Raw genomic sequence first — 16,124 nt, 5'->3', positions numbered from 1 at the left:
AAACCTACCTCAAAAAAAAAAAAAAAAAAAAGTCCACATGCTCATGGTGTGCACCCACACATTCATCTATACCTTTACCTAAAGACAAGATAACGCTCCCACTGATCACTGCTGAGAAAGCCCTTATGTAACAAAACTCACATTCCTAGAAAGTAGCCAGAGAAGGAAGGCAAACTCAAATAGTCAAAACAAATGCTGATTAAATAACACTAAAATAAATAGACTTAGAGTTCAGATGACAGTTTGACATAAGTTATGTTAATGGGACCTGCAGGATATGGGGAAAGTGGAATAGCTGTGGAAAGAGTCAATTCAAGGCCAGACTCTATACCCCACAAGATTGAGGACACATTCAAGACATTATTAAACTCAACTCAGAAGTTAATATTTTCTCCATTGTACTTTAAATTCATGATTCTCTATCCCCAAAAGTAGACTTTAATGAAATTCAAAGTAAAATAATGATGAAAGAAATGCTCAGCCAGTTCAGCTAACTTCAAAAACAGGCCTTGTCATAGCCTGGTCCTAGGCGTACTCTTGACTTGCTCAACCTCACTGTGCTTGAGGTTATATTATGTGTATCATATGGATTATTAGGTGATTCAACTAGTAATTTATAGCTCAAAGTGAATGACTATAATTATTTTATTAGCATTTCCTCTTCCTCTAACTACAATTTATTCAGAATCTCAATAAAGCAATTGCTTACAAAGTAGACGCATGAAGCACCTGAGATAAAATGTTGTTTCAGGGGCTGGAGAGACGACTTAGTGGTTAAGCGCTTGCCTGTGAAGCCTAAAGACCCCAGTTCAAAGCTCAATTCCCCAGACCCACGTAAGCCAGATACACAAGGTGGCGCATGAATCTAGAGTTCGTTTGCAGTGGATAGAGGCCCTGATGCACCCGTTTTCTCTCTCTCTCTTTTTCTGCCTCTTTGTCACTCTCAAATAATACACACCAACACACACACACACACACACACACACACACACACACACAAAATGTTGTTTCATAGGTTAAAATACTTGCTTCTTTTTAACTAAAAAGGCAAATGCTAAGGCATCATGTAGGTTCTTGTATTTATAGCACACACCACTAAAAAAGTGATAATATTTATGATGAGGAGTACCTTCAGAATCAAACAGGAAGTAATACTGGAGATGGAGAAATGTCTCAGTGGTGAAGTGCTTGCCATATAAGCATAAGGACCTGAGTTCACGTCCCAGGATCCATGTAAAAATGCTAAGCATGGTGGTGCAAGCCTGTACTCCTAGCCTTAGGGAGGCAGAGACAGGTGGAGCCCTAGAGCTTACTGGTTAGTCTAGCTCATCTGTGAGCATTAGGTTCAGTGAGAAACCTCATCTTAAAAAAATATAAAATGGGGCTGGAGAGATGGCTTAGTGGTTAAGTGCTTGCCCGTGAAGCCTAAGGACCCCAGTTCACGGCTCAATTCTCCAGTACCCACATAAGCCAGATGCACAAGGTGAAACATGCATCTGGAGTTCGTTTATAGTGGCTGGAGGCCCTGGTGCGTCCATTCTCTTTTTCTCTCTCTCTTTCTCACTGCCCCTTTCTCTCCCTCCCTCCCTTCCTCCCCCCCCCCCCTCTCTCTCTCTCTCTGTTGCTCTCAAATGAACGATATATATATATATGAAAAATAAAATGGTAGAGTGAAGGAAGACATCCAATGTCAACCTCTAGACTTCACACACACACACACATGCCCACACATACAAAACATACATGCACACACCAGACACATACACATGCACAAAAATACTGAACAATAACAAATAGCATCACCATCTTCAAGTCTTTGAAACTGATCATCTTTACATAGCACATATATAGTAGAGCCTTATAATGCTGTAATTTCCAAATGTCCTAGAAGTTTAAATCATTCCTATACCATCCACTTCTTCCTCCTACACGAAGTATAATACTTGGTGGCTGGAGAGATGGCTTAGCAGTTAAGTGCTTGCCTGTGAAGCCTAAGGACCCCGGTTGGAGGTTCAATTACCCACATTAGCCAGATGCACAAGTTGACACATGCATCTGGAGTTCATTTGCAGTGGCTAGAGGCCCTGGTGTGCCCATTCTCTCCCTCCCTCTCTCTCTCCCTCCCTCCCCCCCCCCCGCCTCTCTGTCACTCTCAAATAAATAAAAAAATTTTAAAAACAATACTTTGTATACTAAGCTAAACATTTATTCTGATAAATGTCTTTGATAAAAGTAAGCAGCATAATAACTGACTACATTAAGCCTAGCATGTTTCGACTAATGCCCAAATAAATTAGCCAGAAATTAAGTCTATATAAACTCACTTAGATGAAACTTCAGTATTTCTCTTATCCAGTTGAAGCTTAATTACTGTAGACATTCTGGTCTACTGCACACGAGGAAAATGTACATCATACATGTCATAGATCCTAGTAATAATCTCAAGTATTTGAAAAATAACTTCAGTAGAATGGTGTTATGAACATTACAGACTATATAATTCCTGGTTGAAAGATTGAGACTTCTCTGTAGGCAAGTAGTCTCTAATTTAGCTAGTAAACACCTAGAATTACAAAAGAAAAAAATTAACAAAATTAAGCAGCCAGCTGTGTAAAATGGAGATCAAAATTCGGGCCACTCTCAATCATCTTTCTAATTTACTTACTCATACTTCTCTGGAATGGGTGTCAAAATCTTAAAACTTGCCCAGTTAGAAATCACCTACCTATATAGTCTAGAAACCTTTACTGTATTTTTCCAGACCCTAAAGAACTGTTTGTTGCTTGCTATTGAGAACATTAAATGCTCCCTTTGTTTGTTTTGTTTTTCAAGGTAGGGTCTCCACTCTAGCCCAGGCTGAACTGGAATTTACTATGTAGTTTCAGGATAGCTTCGAACTCACAGTGATCCTCTTACCTCTGCTTCCCAAGCACTGGATTAAAGGTGTGTGCCACCATCCCCAGCCTCAATTTTTTTTCCTCAAAAATCCTCAGGTCAGGTTTTTTCACCGGCATATGACCTTCAATATTTAGGGTAGAGAGTACCACCATACAGATGGAGAGCAGAATTACAGAAAATTTGTTGCATTTAATTCACATCTCTCAACACCTTGAAGAATCTATCCAAGTGCAAGATTTAAATGCCTCTACTTTTCCTTGTCTTTTTTTTTAAGTTATATATACAAGGAACTTAATTAAGTTCCCCAGATCCTGGAAATTTTAAAACCACAACAGCCATAAGATAGTCAATTAGTATTTTCCAAAGATACTCTTTAGGTATATATGGGAAAAATATTCAATCCCAGGATTCAACATGTGAAATATTAGAAGTTAACTGAACAAAGATCTGTTCAAGCAATAACTTAAAAATAGCAACCAGGAACTATTCTAGATACTATTCTTCCTCCATGATCATCATTATTTGTTGTCGTTGTTGTTTTTCAAGGCAGGTCTCACTCTAACTCAAGCTGAGCCCCAGGCTACCCTTGAACTCACAGTGATCCTACTTTAGCACCCTAAATGCAGTGATTACAGCCATGCATGACCACATCCAGCAGTTATCACCATTATTAAAGACAAGTTCTCACTCTAGCTCCGGCTGGCCTGAACTCACTATTAATCCCAGGCTGGCCTCAAACTTATGACAATCCTGCCTGAGACTCCCAACTGCTAGAATTACAGATATGATCGCACCCAGCACTCAAAGTTTAGGTTTTCTAACACTAACAGAGTAGTGCAAGTGAAAGCGCTGCTATGGCTACGATAACACAGAAGTTGATGCTGGTGTCTGCATTCACAGAGAAGAATTACTCCACTTTCTATGTCTTACTCTCAAGCCAAGAACCTGAAGAAAATGTTCAGGACTAAAACTGGGTGGCAGAGTGCGGGTGGGAGGTATCAAGTCTACGTGGAAAGAAAAATACTTTAATAAGACAATGAATACTTGGTACATCTTGGACAAGGAACACATAACTCCACAGTCAGGTCATTTCAAAGGCAATTCTTTTACCTGAAAATATGTATTTGTTTAGGATTTTTCCTCCAGAAAATGAGACAGCTGGGATTGGGCTCAAGAATCAATAAAGGTGAGACAGAGTGCTTTATCATGCGACATGGGTAGTTATATGTTTGTAACTGCGAAAGCTGTGTATAAGTGAAAACACGGGATCCCATTATCTTCTAAGGTATGCTTAAATCTTACCCTACGAGAAGGCTTAAAGAACAATCATTAGATAAAATTTTACTTCAAGATTTGAAAGTTCCTCTACTTCATTTTCACAACCAAAAATTACTAGTAGATTGTCTTGATTACCAAACTAGCTCTTCTGATTAGCGACATAGATTTTTGTTTTGTTTTGTTTTGCCCTAGATTTTTCAGGTTGTTTCAAAGAAGAAAGGGATTCAACTGAGGGTAAAGTCCTACATACAATGACATAGTATGATTAAGAAAAATGTTAAATCAATCTAAGTCAATAAAGTTTAATATAAAGCGTTCAGGCATTATTTAAGAGCAAGCAGGGTAATGAGGTAGTAAATGGCACCTACCTTCCACAGTGAACACTTGAACAAGTCAAACAGACCCAAGGGCTTTTGTTGGACCTGCACACTAATAAAAAGAAAAATACAGTATAGCAATTGTATCATGTCATTTCCCATGTTCTTCCCGAATCTGTAATCCAAGGCCTGTCGTTTCCCATCTTCTCCCCTGTTATCCAGATCCATGGCTGCCTAGGTATACTGAAATCTCAATGCCCACCTTCTGGAATTCATTATACATGATGACTCCTAAGTAAAAGCAACACTGGAAAGAATTTAAGTGCTTGTCCAAGGTGCTGCTCATGTTATTGCTGACTAAATGCAAATAGCCTAACTACAAATTAAACACATGTACACTTGTTCCCTTTATTACTTATTTCCTTACATCATGGTCTCCAACAAGTTAGTGATAGTCTTATTTTCTCATTAAAAACAATTTTTTAAAGGTTTGCCTTAAATCACACTGTTTAGGCCATGTACTACAATAACCAACAACTCTAGATAATAGAGGTATAACTTAAGGTTACAATTAAGAGTAAACCCAATTTTTCTAAAGCTAATTCTCAGTAGAATAAAATATGACAAATATACATAATTCTTGCTAATGGTGCAACCAGGGACATCATTTGATTTTAAGTATTATAGCAATGGCTAAGCCAGGAGGGGTATGGAAACATTTTAAATGTTGATTAAAATTATGTTTTGGGCTAGAGAGATGGCTTAGAGGTTAAGGCATTCGCTTGCAAAGCCAAAGGACCCAGGTTCAATTCCTCAGGACCCACGTAAGCCAGATGCACAAGGGGCACATGTGTCTGGAGTTCATTTGTAGTGCCTAGAGGCCCTGGCGCACCCATCCTCTCTCTGTCTGTCTCTCTTCTCTCTATCTCTCTTTGTGCTTGCAAATAAATAAATAAAATTTTTAAAAAAAAAGCTTTGCTAGGCTGTGAGTATGGCTCAGTGGTAGAACCTAGCCTGTATGAATACCTGATTTAATGTACATTATACCATGTCACACACAAAAGTGTTTATTATTAACTCATTCAATGACCAAAAAAAAAAGTCTAATAAGTAACAATGGTCTTCAAGGGAGAATGGTATGAAAATAGGACAGTTGACTGGTGATGGCTATTTAAGTGAAAGAGCTCCTTGAAGGCATAATACATTCACACTAGAAAAACATTTAAAGGCTAGAAAAATAAAGAGAATTGGGTATAATGGGTTATACTAAAATCAACAAATGGCCAGGTGTGGTCACACACATATGCCTTTAATCCCAGCAATCAGGAAGCAGAGGTAGGGGGATCACTGTGATTTTGAGGCCAGCCTGGGGCTACTACAGAGTGAATTATTCCAGGTCAATTTGAGTTAGAGTGAGACCCTACATCATAAAACAGCAGCAAAAAAAAAAAAAAAAAGTAAAATAAACAAATGGCACTCCATTAGGAAATGGTCTCTTAATTTATATTATATTATTCAACTTAAAAACCTTGAAAAGCACCCAAGAAAATTATAAACAGGTTTTTTGTTTTTGTTTTGTTTGTTGGTTGGTTTTTTGAGGTAGGGTCTCCTCTAGCCCAGTTTGACCTGGAATTCACTCTGTATTCTCAGGGTGGCCTCAAATTCAAGGCCATCCTCCTACTGTATGTACCACCAAGCCCAGCTTATAAGTATTCTTAAATGTTAAGTAAGTTTAACTAATTCTCTATTATTGGTACAAAAAAACAGGTCATAGCATGAACTAAAGAATACTGCATCATCTTAAAACTATTTTAATCAAGTTTGGAAACAATATTATTATAAAAGGGTTCTTCAATTTATAGACAGGTAAGTTTCCAAAGTTGATCTTGGGGCTGGAGAGATGGCTTAGCAGTTAAGGTGTTTGCTTGCAAAATCTAATGACCTGGGTTCAAGTCCCCAGTACCCATGTAAAGCCAGATGTATAAAGTGGCACATGCATCTGGAGTCTGTTTGCAATGGAGGCCCTGGCACGCTTATTCTCTGTCACTCTTTTACCTCTCTTGGCTTGCAAATAAATAAATTTTTTAAAAAAAGTTGATCCATAAGATGATCACAATTTCCAAAGAAAAAGAATTACGTTTCCAGGCCGTTTTATAAAACTCAACATGAAATACAAAATAGTTATAATACTCATATACACACAAAGGGACATGTATATGCACACATGTTAATACCAAACACAATCAACACAAATGGTAAAGTTTTGGCCAGGTGTGGTGGTGCACGCCTTTAATCCCAGCACTCAGGAGGCATAGGTAGGAGTATCACCATGAGTTTGAGGCCACCAGTGAATTCCAGGTCAGCCTAGGCCAAAGCACGACCCTACCTCAAGAAACAACAACAACAAAAGGTTAAGTTCTTAATACAGCATCTATTTAACTATTTAGCAAAGCAAAAGAATATTAAAAACATTTCTAGGTCTGGGTATATTGGTGCATGCCTTTAATCCCTGCACTTGGAAGGCAGACGTAGGAGGATCTCTGTGAGTTCAAGGCCACCCTGAGACTCTGGAGTGAATTCCAGGACAGCCGGAGCTAGAGTGAACCTCTACCTTGAAAAACCAAAATAATAATAATAATAATAATGGCAGGAGAGATGGCTCCACAATTAAAACTGCTTCCTGTAAAAGCATGAAAGACCACCTGAGTTCAGTTCTCCAGCACTCACATAGACAGGTGGGCGTGGACACACAACTGTAACCCAATCCTGTGGGAGCAGAGACAGAGAATCTCTAGGATTTGTGAAAATAGCAAGCTCCAGAGTAAGAAATTCCATCTCAAGGAAACACAGATGAATGATGGGGGAAAGACACTAGATATTCTCTTCTTGCCTTCACAGGTGCATAAAGTGGCACACCCATGTACGTGCACACATGTGCATGTAACACACACACGACTGCTTTTTTTAAAGTGTGCGTGTGTGTGTGTGTGTGTGTGTGTGTGCGCGCGCGCGCATGCCAGGGCTTCTTGCCACTGCAAGGGAACACCAGATGTTTGCACCACTGTTGGTGCCTAGCTTACATGGGCAGTTTGGGAACTGAACCCAGGCCAGCAGCCTTTGCAAACAAGCACCTTTAACTGCTCAGTCATCTCCTTAGGCCCGCCCCCCAAAAATCATTATTAAATGCTAATACATGAGAAAGGTGAGAAGGATGGGAACTTGCAAAATTTTCAAAAATTTTAATTTGGCTGGGCATGATGTCACACACATTTAATCCCAGCACTCAGGAGGCTAAGGTAGGAGGATCACTGTAAGTTTGAGGACAGCCTATACTACAGTATAAATTCCAGGTCAGCCTGGGCTAGAATCAGAAGCTGCTTAAAAAGAAAACCAAAGATAATTAATGTGGTAACTTACAAGAGCCCCTTTTTTAAAGCATTACAAGACCTCTTTAAGGTACCTAGTTGCACTTCAAAGAAAAGGACCCTGGCAGTATATTTCTCATACCCACACACCTGTCCACAGCCGGGTCACCTGGCATCTGCGAAGTGGAGTCTCACTTTTCATTCAGATTATAAAATATCCTCAAACCATGGTACAGACTGTTTACAACAAAACCACTCCCAGAGCCTGAAAGCCCAGGATCAATTCCCCAATACCCATGTAATGCCAGATGCTGTGAGTTTGAGGCCAGCCTGAGAACACATAGTGAATTCCAGGTCAGCCTGAGCTAGATAGAGTGAGAACCTACCTCTGCCTCAAAAAACAAAGTGTTTCTTTCCTTTTCTATTTTTATTTTGTTTTATTATTGTTGTTATTTTTTTGAGGTAGGGTCCTCTCACTCTAGCCTAGGCTGACCTGGAATTCGCTCTGTAGTCTCAAGGTGGCCTTGAACTCACAGCAATCCTACCTCTGCCTCCCAACTGCTGAGATTAAAGGTATGCACCACCACACCCAGCTAGTGTCTCTTAAAAAAAGTTCATTTATAGCTAATTTTATAGTATACATGCTAAGGTACTATTACAACTTTTTGTTTTTGTTTTTGTTTTTTGTTTTTTGAGGTAGGGCCTCACTCTGGTCCAGGCTGACCTGGAATTAACTCTGTAACAACTTTTTGAGTATTACTACATTTAGCCCTCTATAATCCCAGGAAGTATAGACATTTGGCCTGTCTTAAAAATTAGGAAGTGAAGCACAGAGAAGTTACATAATTTGTTAATTTACTGAGAGTCCGAGCTGGAACTCAAGCTCCTATGGTGTTTGATGGCTGAGCAGTTAAAGGTGCTTGCTTCCTTGTAAAGCCTACCAACTCAGGCTCAATTCCCCAATGCCCATGTAAAGTCAGATGCAAAAGTGGTACATGTGACTGGAGATTGTGTGCAGTGGCAAGATGCTCTGGTGTGTCCCTCCCCCCCCTGCAAATAAATAAAGACATTTTAACACAGTAAGCAAGTTTTCAATAATACACTATATATTTATAAAAATGTAATCAATAAATTTCCAAACACTTTACGTTACTAATGTATGCACACACACATTCCATGTAAGCTACAATGTACAAGCTCTATTCCTCTTAACATTTAAGGATAGGGCAGTATGATAAAAATTCTACAAATATAAGAAGTATTTTCTAAACTAACCCACTTTGCTTCAATTAATGTATTTTTATGTTTTAAGAGCAAGACATGCAATCTTTTATAGATCATAAACAGTCTTCAAACTGCATGCTCCAAGCCTCCAAGCTAAAAGTCAAACAAGTCTTTCTTTAACTTGAGATAGGGAAAGAACTGATAAATTCACAAAAAGACCAGAAACTGAGCCATAATGCAACCCAGCAAAGAAAGCATGGTAACTGCCAAAGATGTCAGGCAGCCTGAGCATCTGTAGATGCCCTTCCCAGCACTTTAGTGTAGTGTATCGGGTTGCCAGCAAGCAGGGCAATAAAGTCCTTGAACAAAGCATCAGAGGCAGCCAGGGTCAAAAGAGTGAGCCAGCCAAGGAAGACCTTAGGCAACCAAACAGAGAAGACCAAGTGTGAGCATCAAATCCAATGTGTTCACAAGTACCAGGTTAGGGACTAAGGAGATGGTTTTGCAGTTAAAGGCACTTGCTTGCACAGCCTGGCATCCCAGGTTCACTTCCCCCATACCTATGTAAAGCCAGGTGTACAATGTGGTGTGAACACCTGGAGTCAATTTCGAACCTCAAGAGGCCCTGTTATGCACATGCTCACTCTTGCGTGCGTGCTCTTGCTCTCGCTCTCTCGCTCTCGCTCTCTCTCTCTCAAATAAATAAGTAATATCTTAAAAAAAAAAAAGTTGTGCCAGGTTGAGGCTGAATTCTCGGTACCAATAATTCAAGGCCAAGGCACAGAAAACAATGATAAAGGAACGCTCACCTCAGTGGTCTTTCACTCTCCTCATGGCAGCTTACTATTAATTAATTAATCCCTTTCTTATTCCAGGCTGGCAATTACTCTCTCCTGAATCACTAGATCGACGGAATCATTCCACGAGTGAATTCTTTACTGGTAGAGTCAACTGAGAAATTTGTCCTAACAATTTTCTCATTTCAGCTTAATTGCCCTGTGGTACATTAAAGATGGCCACAAATGGGCTGGAGAGATGGCTTACTGGTTAAACACTTGCTAAAAATCCTGGTTCGAGGCTCGATTCCCCAAGACCCACGTAAGCCAGATGCACAAGGGGGTGCACGTGTCTGGAGTTTGTTTGTAGTGGCTGGAGGTCCTGGTGTGCCCATTTTCTCTCTCTTGCCTCTATCTGCCTCTTCCTCTCTCTGTCTGTCACTCTCAAACAAATAAATAAAAACGACGATGACAAAAATTTAAAAAGAAAAAAAAAAAGATGGCCACAAATTCTTTGACATTTTTCCTACTGAGAGGTGAGGTGAGTTTCCTGTTCTCATTCCCTGACTGTGATGGACTGGGAATTTCAAGAGGACAGAAATTATTCTATGCAGTCCAAAACTTATGAAGTTCATAGCTTCTCCTTGCTGTTGCTTGGAATGTTTGCCCTAGGGAAAGTCAACCACTATGTAAGAAGTGTGATTCCCTGAAACCAACATACTGTGAGAAACCCAAAGCATACAGAGACTGGAGAAGATTTAAACATACAAATTAAGTGTTTTTTTTTTTTTTTCCTTAACTCCAGATACTCTACCTGATGAAAAACTAGACAAGTTTTTCTGAGTTCCTGATCCTCAAAATAAGCAAAACGAAGTGGTTTAGACTACTGGGATGCAGTAACAGATAACTGCCCACAATAGAACATCATTCAACCTGTCACATAAGTCTCTGCCATGACTGGCACTGTTATTTAGTATAAAAGAGAATGGAAGCTCTAAGGGGCTCTACCGAACAGAATCACAGCTATCCAAAGGCTCACCTATCCCTTCAATAAACAGAAAGACATGACAGTCCATCCTCAACTGAGCTGCCATCATCCTCTGAATGGGATCTTTCTATATTCATCAGTATTTTAGTAATTCAAATCAAGATGTGCCACCAATACCCATAAGATAGCCCAATTCTTTTCTGAGTACAAACATCACTCCTAATGTTGCTCAGTATTATTTTTAAAAAGAAAAAGCAGGGTTGGAGATGGCTTAGCAGTTAAGCGCTTGCCTTTGAAGCCTTAGGACCCCAGTTCCAGGCCCGATTTCCCAGGACCCATGTTAACCAGATGCACAAGGAGGCGCACGCTTCTGGAGTTCCTTTGCAGTGGCTGGAGACCCTGGCACACCCATTCTCTCACTCTCTGCCTCTTTCTCTCTCTCTTGCTTTCAACTAAGTAAATAAAAATAAACAACAAAAAATAAATAAATAGTTTTGAAAAGAAAAAGCAGTAACTCAGGTAGCAACACCTTCAACACTTCAATCAAAAGCACCAATCCTGAAGAATCCCAAGTTCTGGGCAAAGACTCTTAAAAAGCACCAGAGGCAACTGCAGGAACTCCTTTTCTCTTTGTCCAAAGCTACAGAGAAAGCCTTACCCTCCATCCTACTTCTCCAGACTGTTATGCAATGAGCCTGCTAAGACTCTTCAGACATCACTGAAGGTTAAGCTTGGAAACTCGCTAATAGTTGAAGACATCCTACTCCATCTGTTTCTAGTTCTGGCCTTACCCAAGATTTCTGACAAAGCCCTAGGCCTGCTTTATTCCCACCATGCCCAGCAATGCCTGATCTCAGGTCTCTAGAGCTGGTATCAATGGTCCACACCCAGAATTCTAAGAGTTCTTTTTTTTTTTTTTTTAAGATTTATCTTTATTTATTTGAGAGAGAGAGGAAAAGAAAGAATGGGTGCACCAGGGCCTCTGGCCACTGCAAACGAACTCCAGATGTATGCACTACCATGTGCATCTGGCTTATGTGGGACCTGGAGAATCGAACCTGGGTCCTTAGGCTTCACAGGCAAGCATCTTAACCACTAATCCATCTCTCCAGCCCAGAATCCCAAGACTTTTGAGGATGTACTTCAGAATGCTCTCTTAAAATTCTTATAAATTACAGGAAGAAAGAGGCCAGCGACCAGAACTCTACTCCAATTGTCTCACTGAAGTAGGCAAAGGTCTTGATCACAAGCCCGTCACCCCCAACTATTCCACAAGAACTCCTTCGCCTTTGTAAGAACTTAACAATTCTTCTATAAGACTCAAAACAAACACATCAGTCGTATGATAAAAGGAATCAAATCTAGACTTCAAAACCTATAATCTACTATGCTTTGATTCTGTGACCTAACATTTGATTCCAGAGACTACTTCTTCACTATAAAACAGGACAGTGCCACCTACCTCTCCCTCACGGACTATGGATTTCATAAAAAACATAAAACACAGAGCACAGAGCCTAAGAAATAGAAAAGGGCCTCTGTTCCTTTCTTTAAAGAGAATGACTTTACAGGGGCTGGAGAGATGGCTTAGCAGTTAAGCGCTTGCCTGTGAAGCCTAAGGACACCGGCTCGAGGCTCAATTCCCCAGGACCCATGTTAGCCAGGTGCACAAGGGGGTGCATGCGTCTGGAGTTCGTTTGCAGTGGCTGGAGGCCCTGGTATGCCCATTCTCTCCCTCTTTCTGCCTATTTCTCTGTCTGTTGCTCTCAAATAAATAAATAAAAATAAAATCTTAAAAGAATGATTTTCCAGAGTTAGTGCCAATGGCTATTATATATACTGCATTAGTTTATGTCCACATGTACCATGATTATTTTTCAGGATTTTTTTTCTTTAGCTTACACTCTATTAAAAAAAAATGCAGCAGTTGATCTCTCTTCACAGACAAATTCCAAATACACAAGTCATATCAAAGCCAGCAAAAATCTCTCAGAGGGACTGGAGTGATGGATCAGCAGTTAAGGCAAAACCTAATGACCTGGGTTCAAGTCCCCAGTGTCCACATAAAGCCAGATGCACAAAGAGGCACATGCATCTGGAGTTCATTTTGCAGTGGCTGGAGGCCCTGACATGCCCATTCTCTCAGTCTGTCTCTTTTCTTTATCTCGCTCTGCTTGCAAATAAATGAAGTATTTTTCATTTGTTTGTTTTTTCAAGGCAGGGTCTCACTCTAGCCCAGGCTGACCTTAAACTCTCGGCGATCCTCCTACTCTGCCTCCCAGGTGCTGGGATTAAAGGTGTGCACCACCATACCTGGATTAAAAAAAAAAATTCTTTTTAATCCTGGACTCCACCAAAGTCAGGAGGGAGAGAAGAGAGAAGGGATACGAGGAAGAGACTTAACTCCTTCCCTGTAGGAAGGATAGCCACCAAAGCCCAGCCTGAGCTCAGTATCGCCTCTCCATCCTCTGTGGAGGTCCCAATAGGAGACACAGCTGGGGGAGCAGAGGAAAGGGCGGGGAGGAGGGAAATGGAAGACTGGAAGGAGAGAAGCTAGCAGAGGAAGAAAAAGGGGAGAAGATTGGAGGGAGAAAGGACAGCTTGTAGGACACCTTTCCCCTTCAGGCTTTCCCTATAGCCTAGCAGTAATGCCTTCCTTATCACATTTTTTTTAGAACATGCATGGAGACAGAGGTCTTGGAGCTCTCAGGGCTAGGATCCCTGACTTCTGTGATCTGGCCCATCCTTAACCTCATCCTACTCCCGTCTTTTCTGGGCACTAAATTCTGAGGCTTGTCAGGAAACCCAGAGTTGACTCTAGCTAGACCTTGTGGTCAGACCCCGTCCCCAGAGATGGGTGGAAGGGCTTCTGTGCCTCTGCAACCCAACAGCTTCCACTCCCACCCTACCGGAGGGCTCAGGCACTGTACTTTCCATGTGGTCCCCCAACCTACTGACCTACCCCTGCCTGAGCTGTGTGCCTCCCTGTTGGCAGCAGAATGTTTCAGTGCCCACTATGCAGGCACTCACATACGCGTATGCAAAGTCACACCCAGAGACAGGCCCCTGCATAGTAGCAGCCTGTGTAGACAAAAATGATTGCAGCAAACAAAAAGTAGAACGCCAAAATAGCTGTGTGACCTTGGGTGAGTCATCATTATCTCTGTTCTTGCTTCCTTGGGAGTAAGAGGTGGGGCTTGGCCAGGGGCTTGCAGAGCCCTTCCTGCTCTCACTGAACTCAGGGGCTCCAAGACAGAGAGACCAAACCAGACAAGAAGCAAGGACGGGAAGGGAAGGGACAGAAAGAGACATGCAGACACAGCATGTGGGTGCCATCCTCTAGTGAAGCCCAGGCACCTATCAGTCCCTCCTCTGTGAAGTCCTCTGGGACACCTAGCTCCCTCCCTCCTTTCCTCAGTCGCTCTCTGCCCCTCGTCATGCCTCACTAGAGCACTTAACACCACACCACGGGCCCCCTGCCAGCAGAGACAGACCTTACCAGAGGGTCCCAGACTCCTGCGTGGTGGGCAGGTACATGATAAAGGTTAGCTGAATGAACAGTCCTCCCTCCTCTCTGCCTGTGTGGGTTTGCTCTGTCTAATGGGACGCTTACTAACACCCCTCTTCTCCCACAGACACTGCACCCACAATGAACTGCAAACACCAGGGAGGTGAAAGTGCTGGTCGCAGGAGCGCGGAGCCAGCCTCTGGGGCTCTGAGCATCCAGCTGGCCCAGAGGGAAAGCACGTTTTGGATTCATGGCCAGTTTTCTTTGATTTCCCTCATGGCCACCATTAATTAGGTGGCCTCTTGTAACAGAGCACACCCAACAGCTTATGTCATTGTACAAAAACAAAACAAAACAAAAATCCCTCAGAAATCCTCCTACATCTGACCTAAAATTAAATTATCTTCATAGCCACATTCAATAAGTGAAATAAAATACTCAGCTTTAATAAGCTTATTCCAAAATTAATATAACTATCATAACTATGTTAGTGTCAGAATCATTAATATTATATATAGTCCATATAAAATACTTCAACTGAGCTGGGCGTGGTGGTGCATGCCTTTAATCCCAGCACTTAGGAGGCAGAGGTAGGAGGATTGCTGTGAGTTCAAGGCCACCCTGAGACTCCATAGTGAATTCCAAGTCAGCCTGAACTAAAGACCCTACCTTGAAAAAAAAAACCTTCAATTGCATTTCACATTTTGAAAGATCAAGAGATTTAGACACCTTCATAAGATATTACTCAGATAAAATACTTAAGGACAGAGGCAACTCAAATACCAAAACCATACTGAAGGACAAACGCAAAGGAATTTCGAACTGAATCCTGGCTCACCAATCTAAGTGAACACGATGTACCCTGGTGTCTACTTTTTAATGCACTGTCAGTACACTATCACGACAGCAATAGATGAACATGTCAAAATTCAGACTTAAAAAGATAACAAGGACTTTTTTAAACTATTACTTCTTGAGATAGGGTATCATTATGCATCTCAGGCTGGCCTCTTAATTCATAATCCTCCAGCCTCAGCCTCTTGAATTGCTAGGATTACAGGCATGTGCTATCATGCCCAGCTTCTTAATATGATAAAAGGTTTTCTTTCTTTTTTTTTTTTTTTATCTTACACGCTTTAAAAGAACTGCAGCTTGGGCTGGAGTGACAGCTTAGCCATTAAAGCACTTGCCTTGGAAGCCTAAGGACACAGGGTTCGATTCTCCAGTACCTACGTAAACCAGATACACAGGGTGGTGTAAGCATCTGGAGTTTGTTTACAGTGGCTGGAGGCCCTGGCATGCCCATTCTCTCTATCTGCCCCTCTCAAATAAATACTATTTTAATTTTAAAAATTAAAAAAATAAAAGAACTACAGCTTCTATTTTCCAATATCCATTACGACGGGGTTACAGGTCAAGTCATTTAAAAGGATTTTTTGCCTTCTAACTTTTGTTTTAGCAAGGAAATTATCAGATTTAAGGTACCATTATCAACTTTTATGGGCCAGTAGCTTTTAACTTCTACTCTAGATAATTTAATTCTTCCTTTATCACATTATATATGGTTCTCTTTAAGGAGCAGTGTCCTCAGAGGTCCTACTGGAGGTGATCTGGACCACCTTCCATCCTCTTCTATATCAGGGCATACACAAGAAAATGGTTAAGACTATATGGTTTGGTTCATGCACCTGAACCGGTGGGGGAGGAGGCTTCTCGGGGCCAGAAGTGATTTGTTTCTGGAGTTCCAGCCACCCCTTTGGTGAGGGGATG

General features: G+C 41.2%; 1 protein-coding gene across 6 annotated transcripts in view; it reads right to left on the bottom strand.

The window, feature by feature from the left end:
* Window positions 1-16,124, bottom strand: part of Usp3 (ubiquitin specific peptidase 3) — a 90,712-nt gene that overhangs the window by 51,822 nt on the left and 22,766 nt on the right. For 4 of the 6 annotated variants that reach the window (XM_045160241.1, XM_045160243.1, XM_045160244.1 and 1 more), the window contains exon 2: window positions 4,545-4,605. The exons of the other annotated variants lie outside the window; for them this stretch is intronic. In XM_045160241.1, coding sequence (XP_045016176.1) covers window positions 4,545-4,605 — 61 coding nt within the window. The remainder of the gene's footprint in view (window positions 1-4,544; window positions 4,606-16,124) is intronic. 6 annotated transcript variants of the gene reach the window in all.

Source organism: Jaculus jaculus, chromosome 10 (assembly GCF_020740685.1).
Source record: "Jaculus jaculus isolate mJacJac1 chromosome 10, mJacJac1.mat.Y.cur, whole genome shotgun sequence".
Classification (NCBI taxonomy): Eukaryota; Metazoa; Chordata; class Mammalia; order Rodentia; family Dipodidae; genus Jaculus; species Jaculus jaculus.
This window is presented reverse-complemented; position numbering and strand designations above follow the sequence as displayed.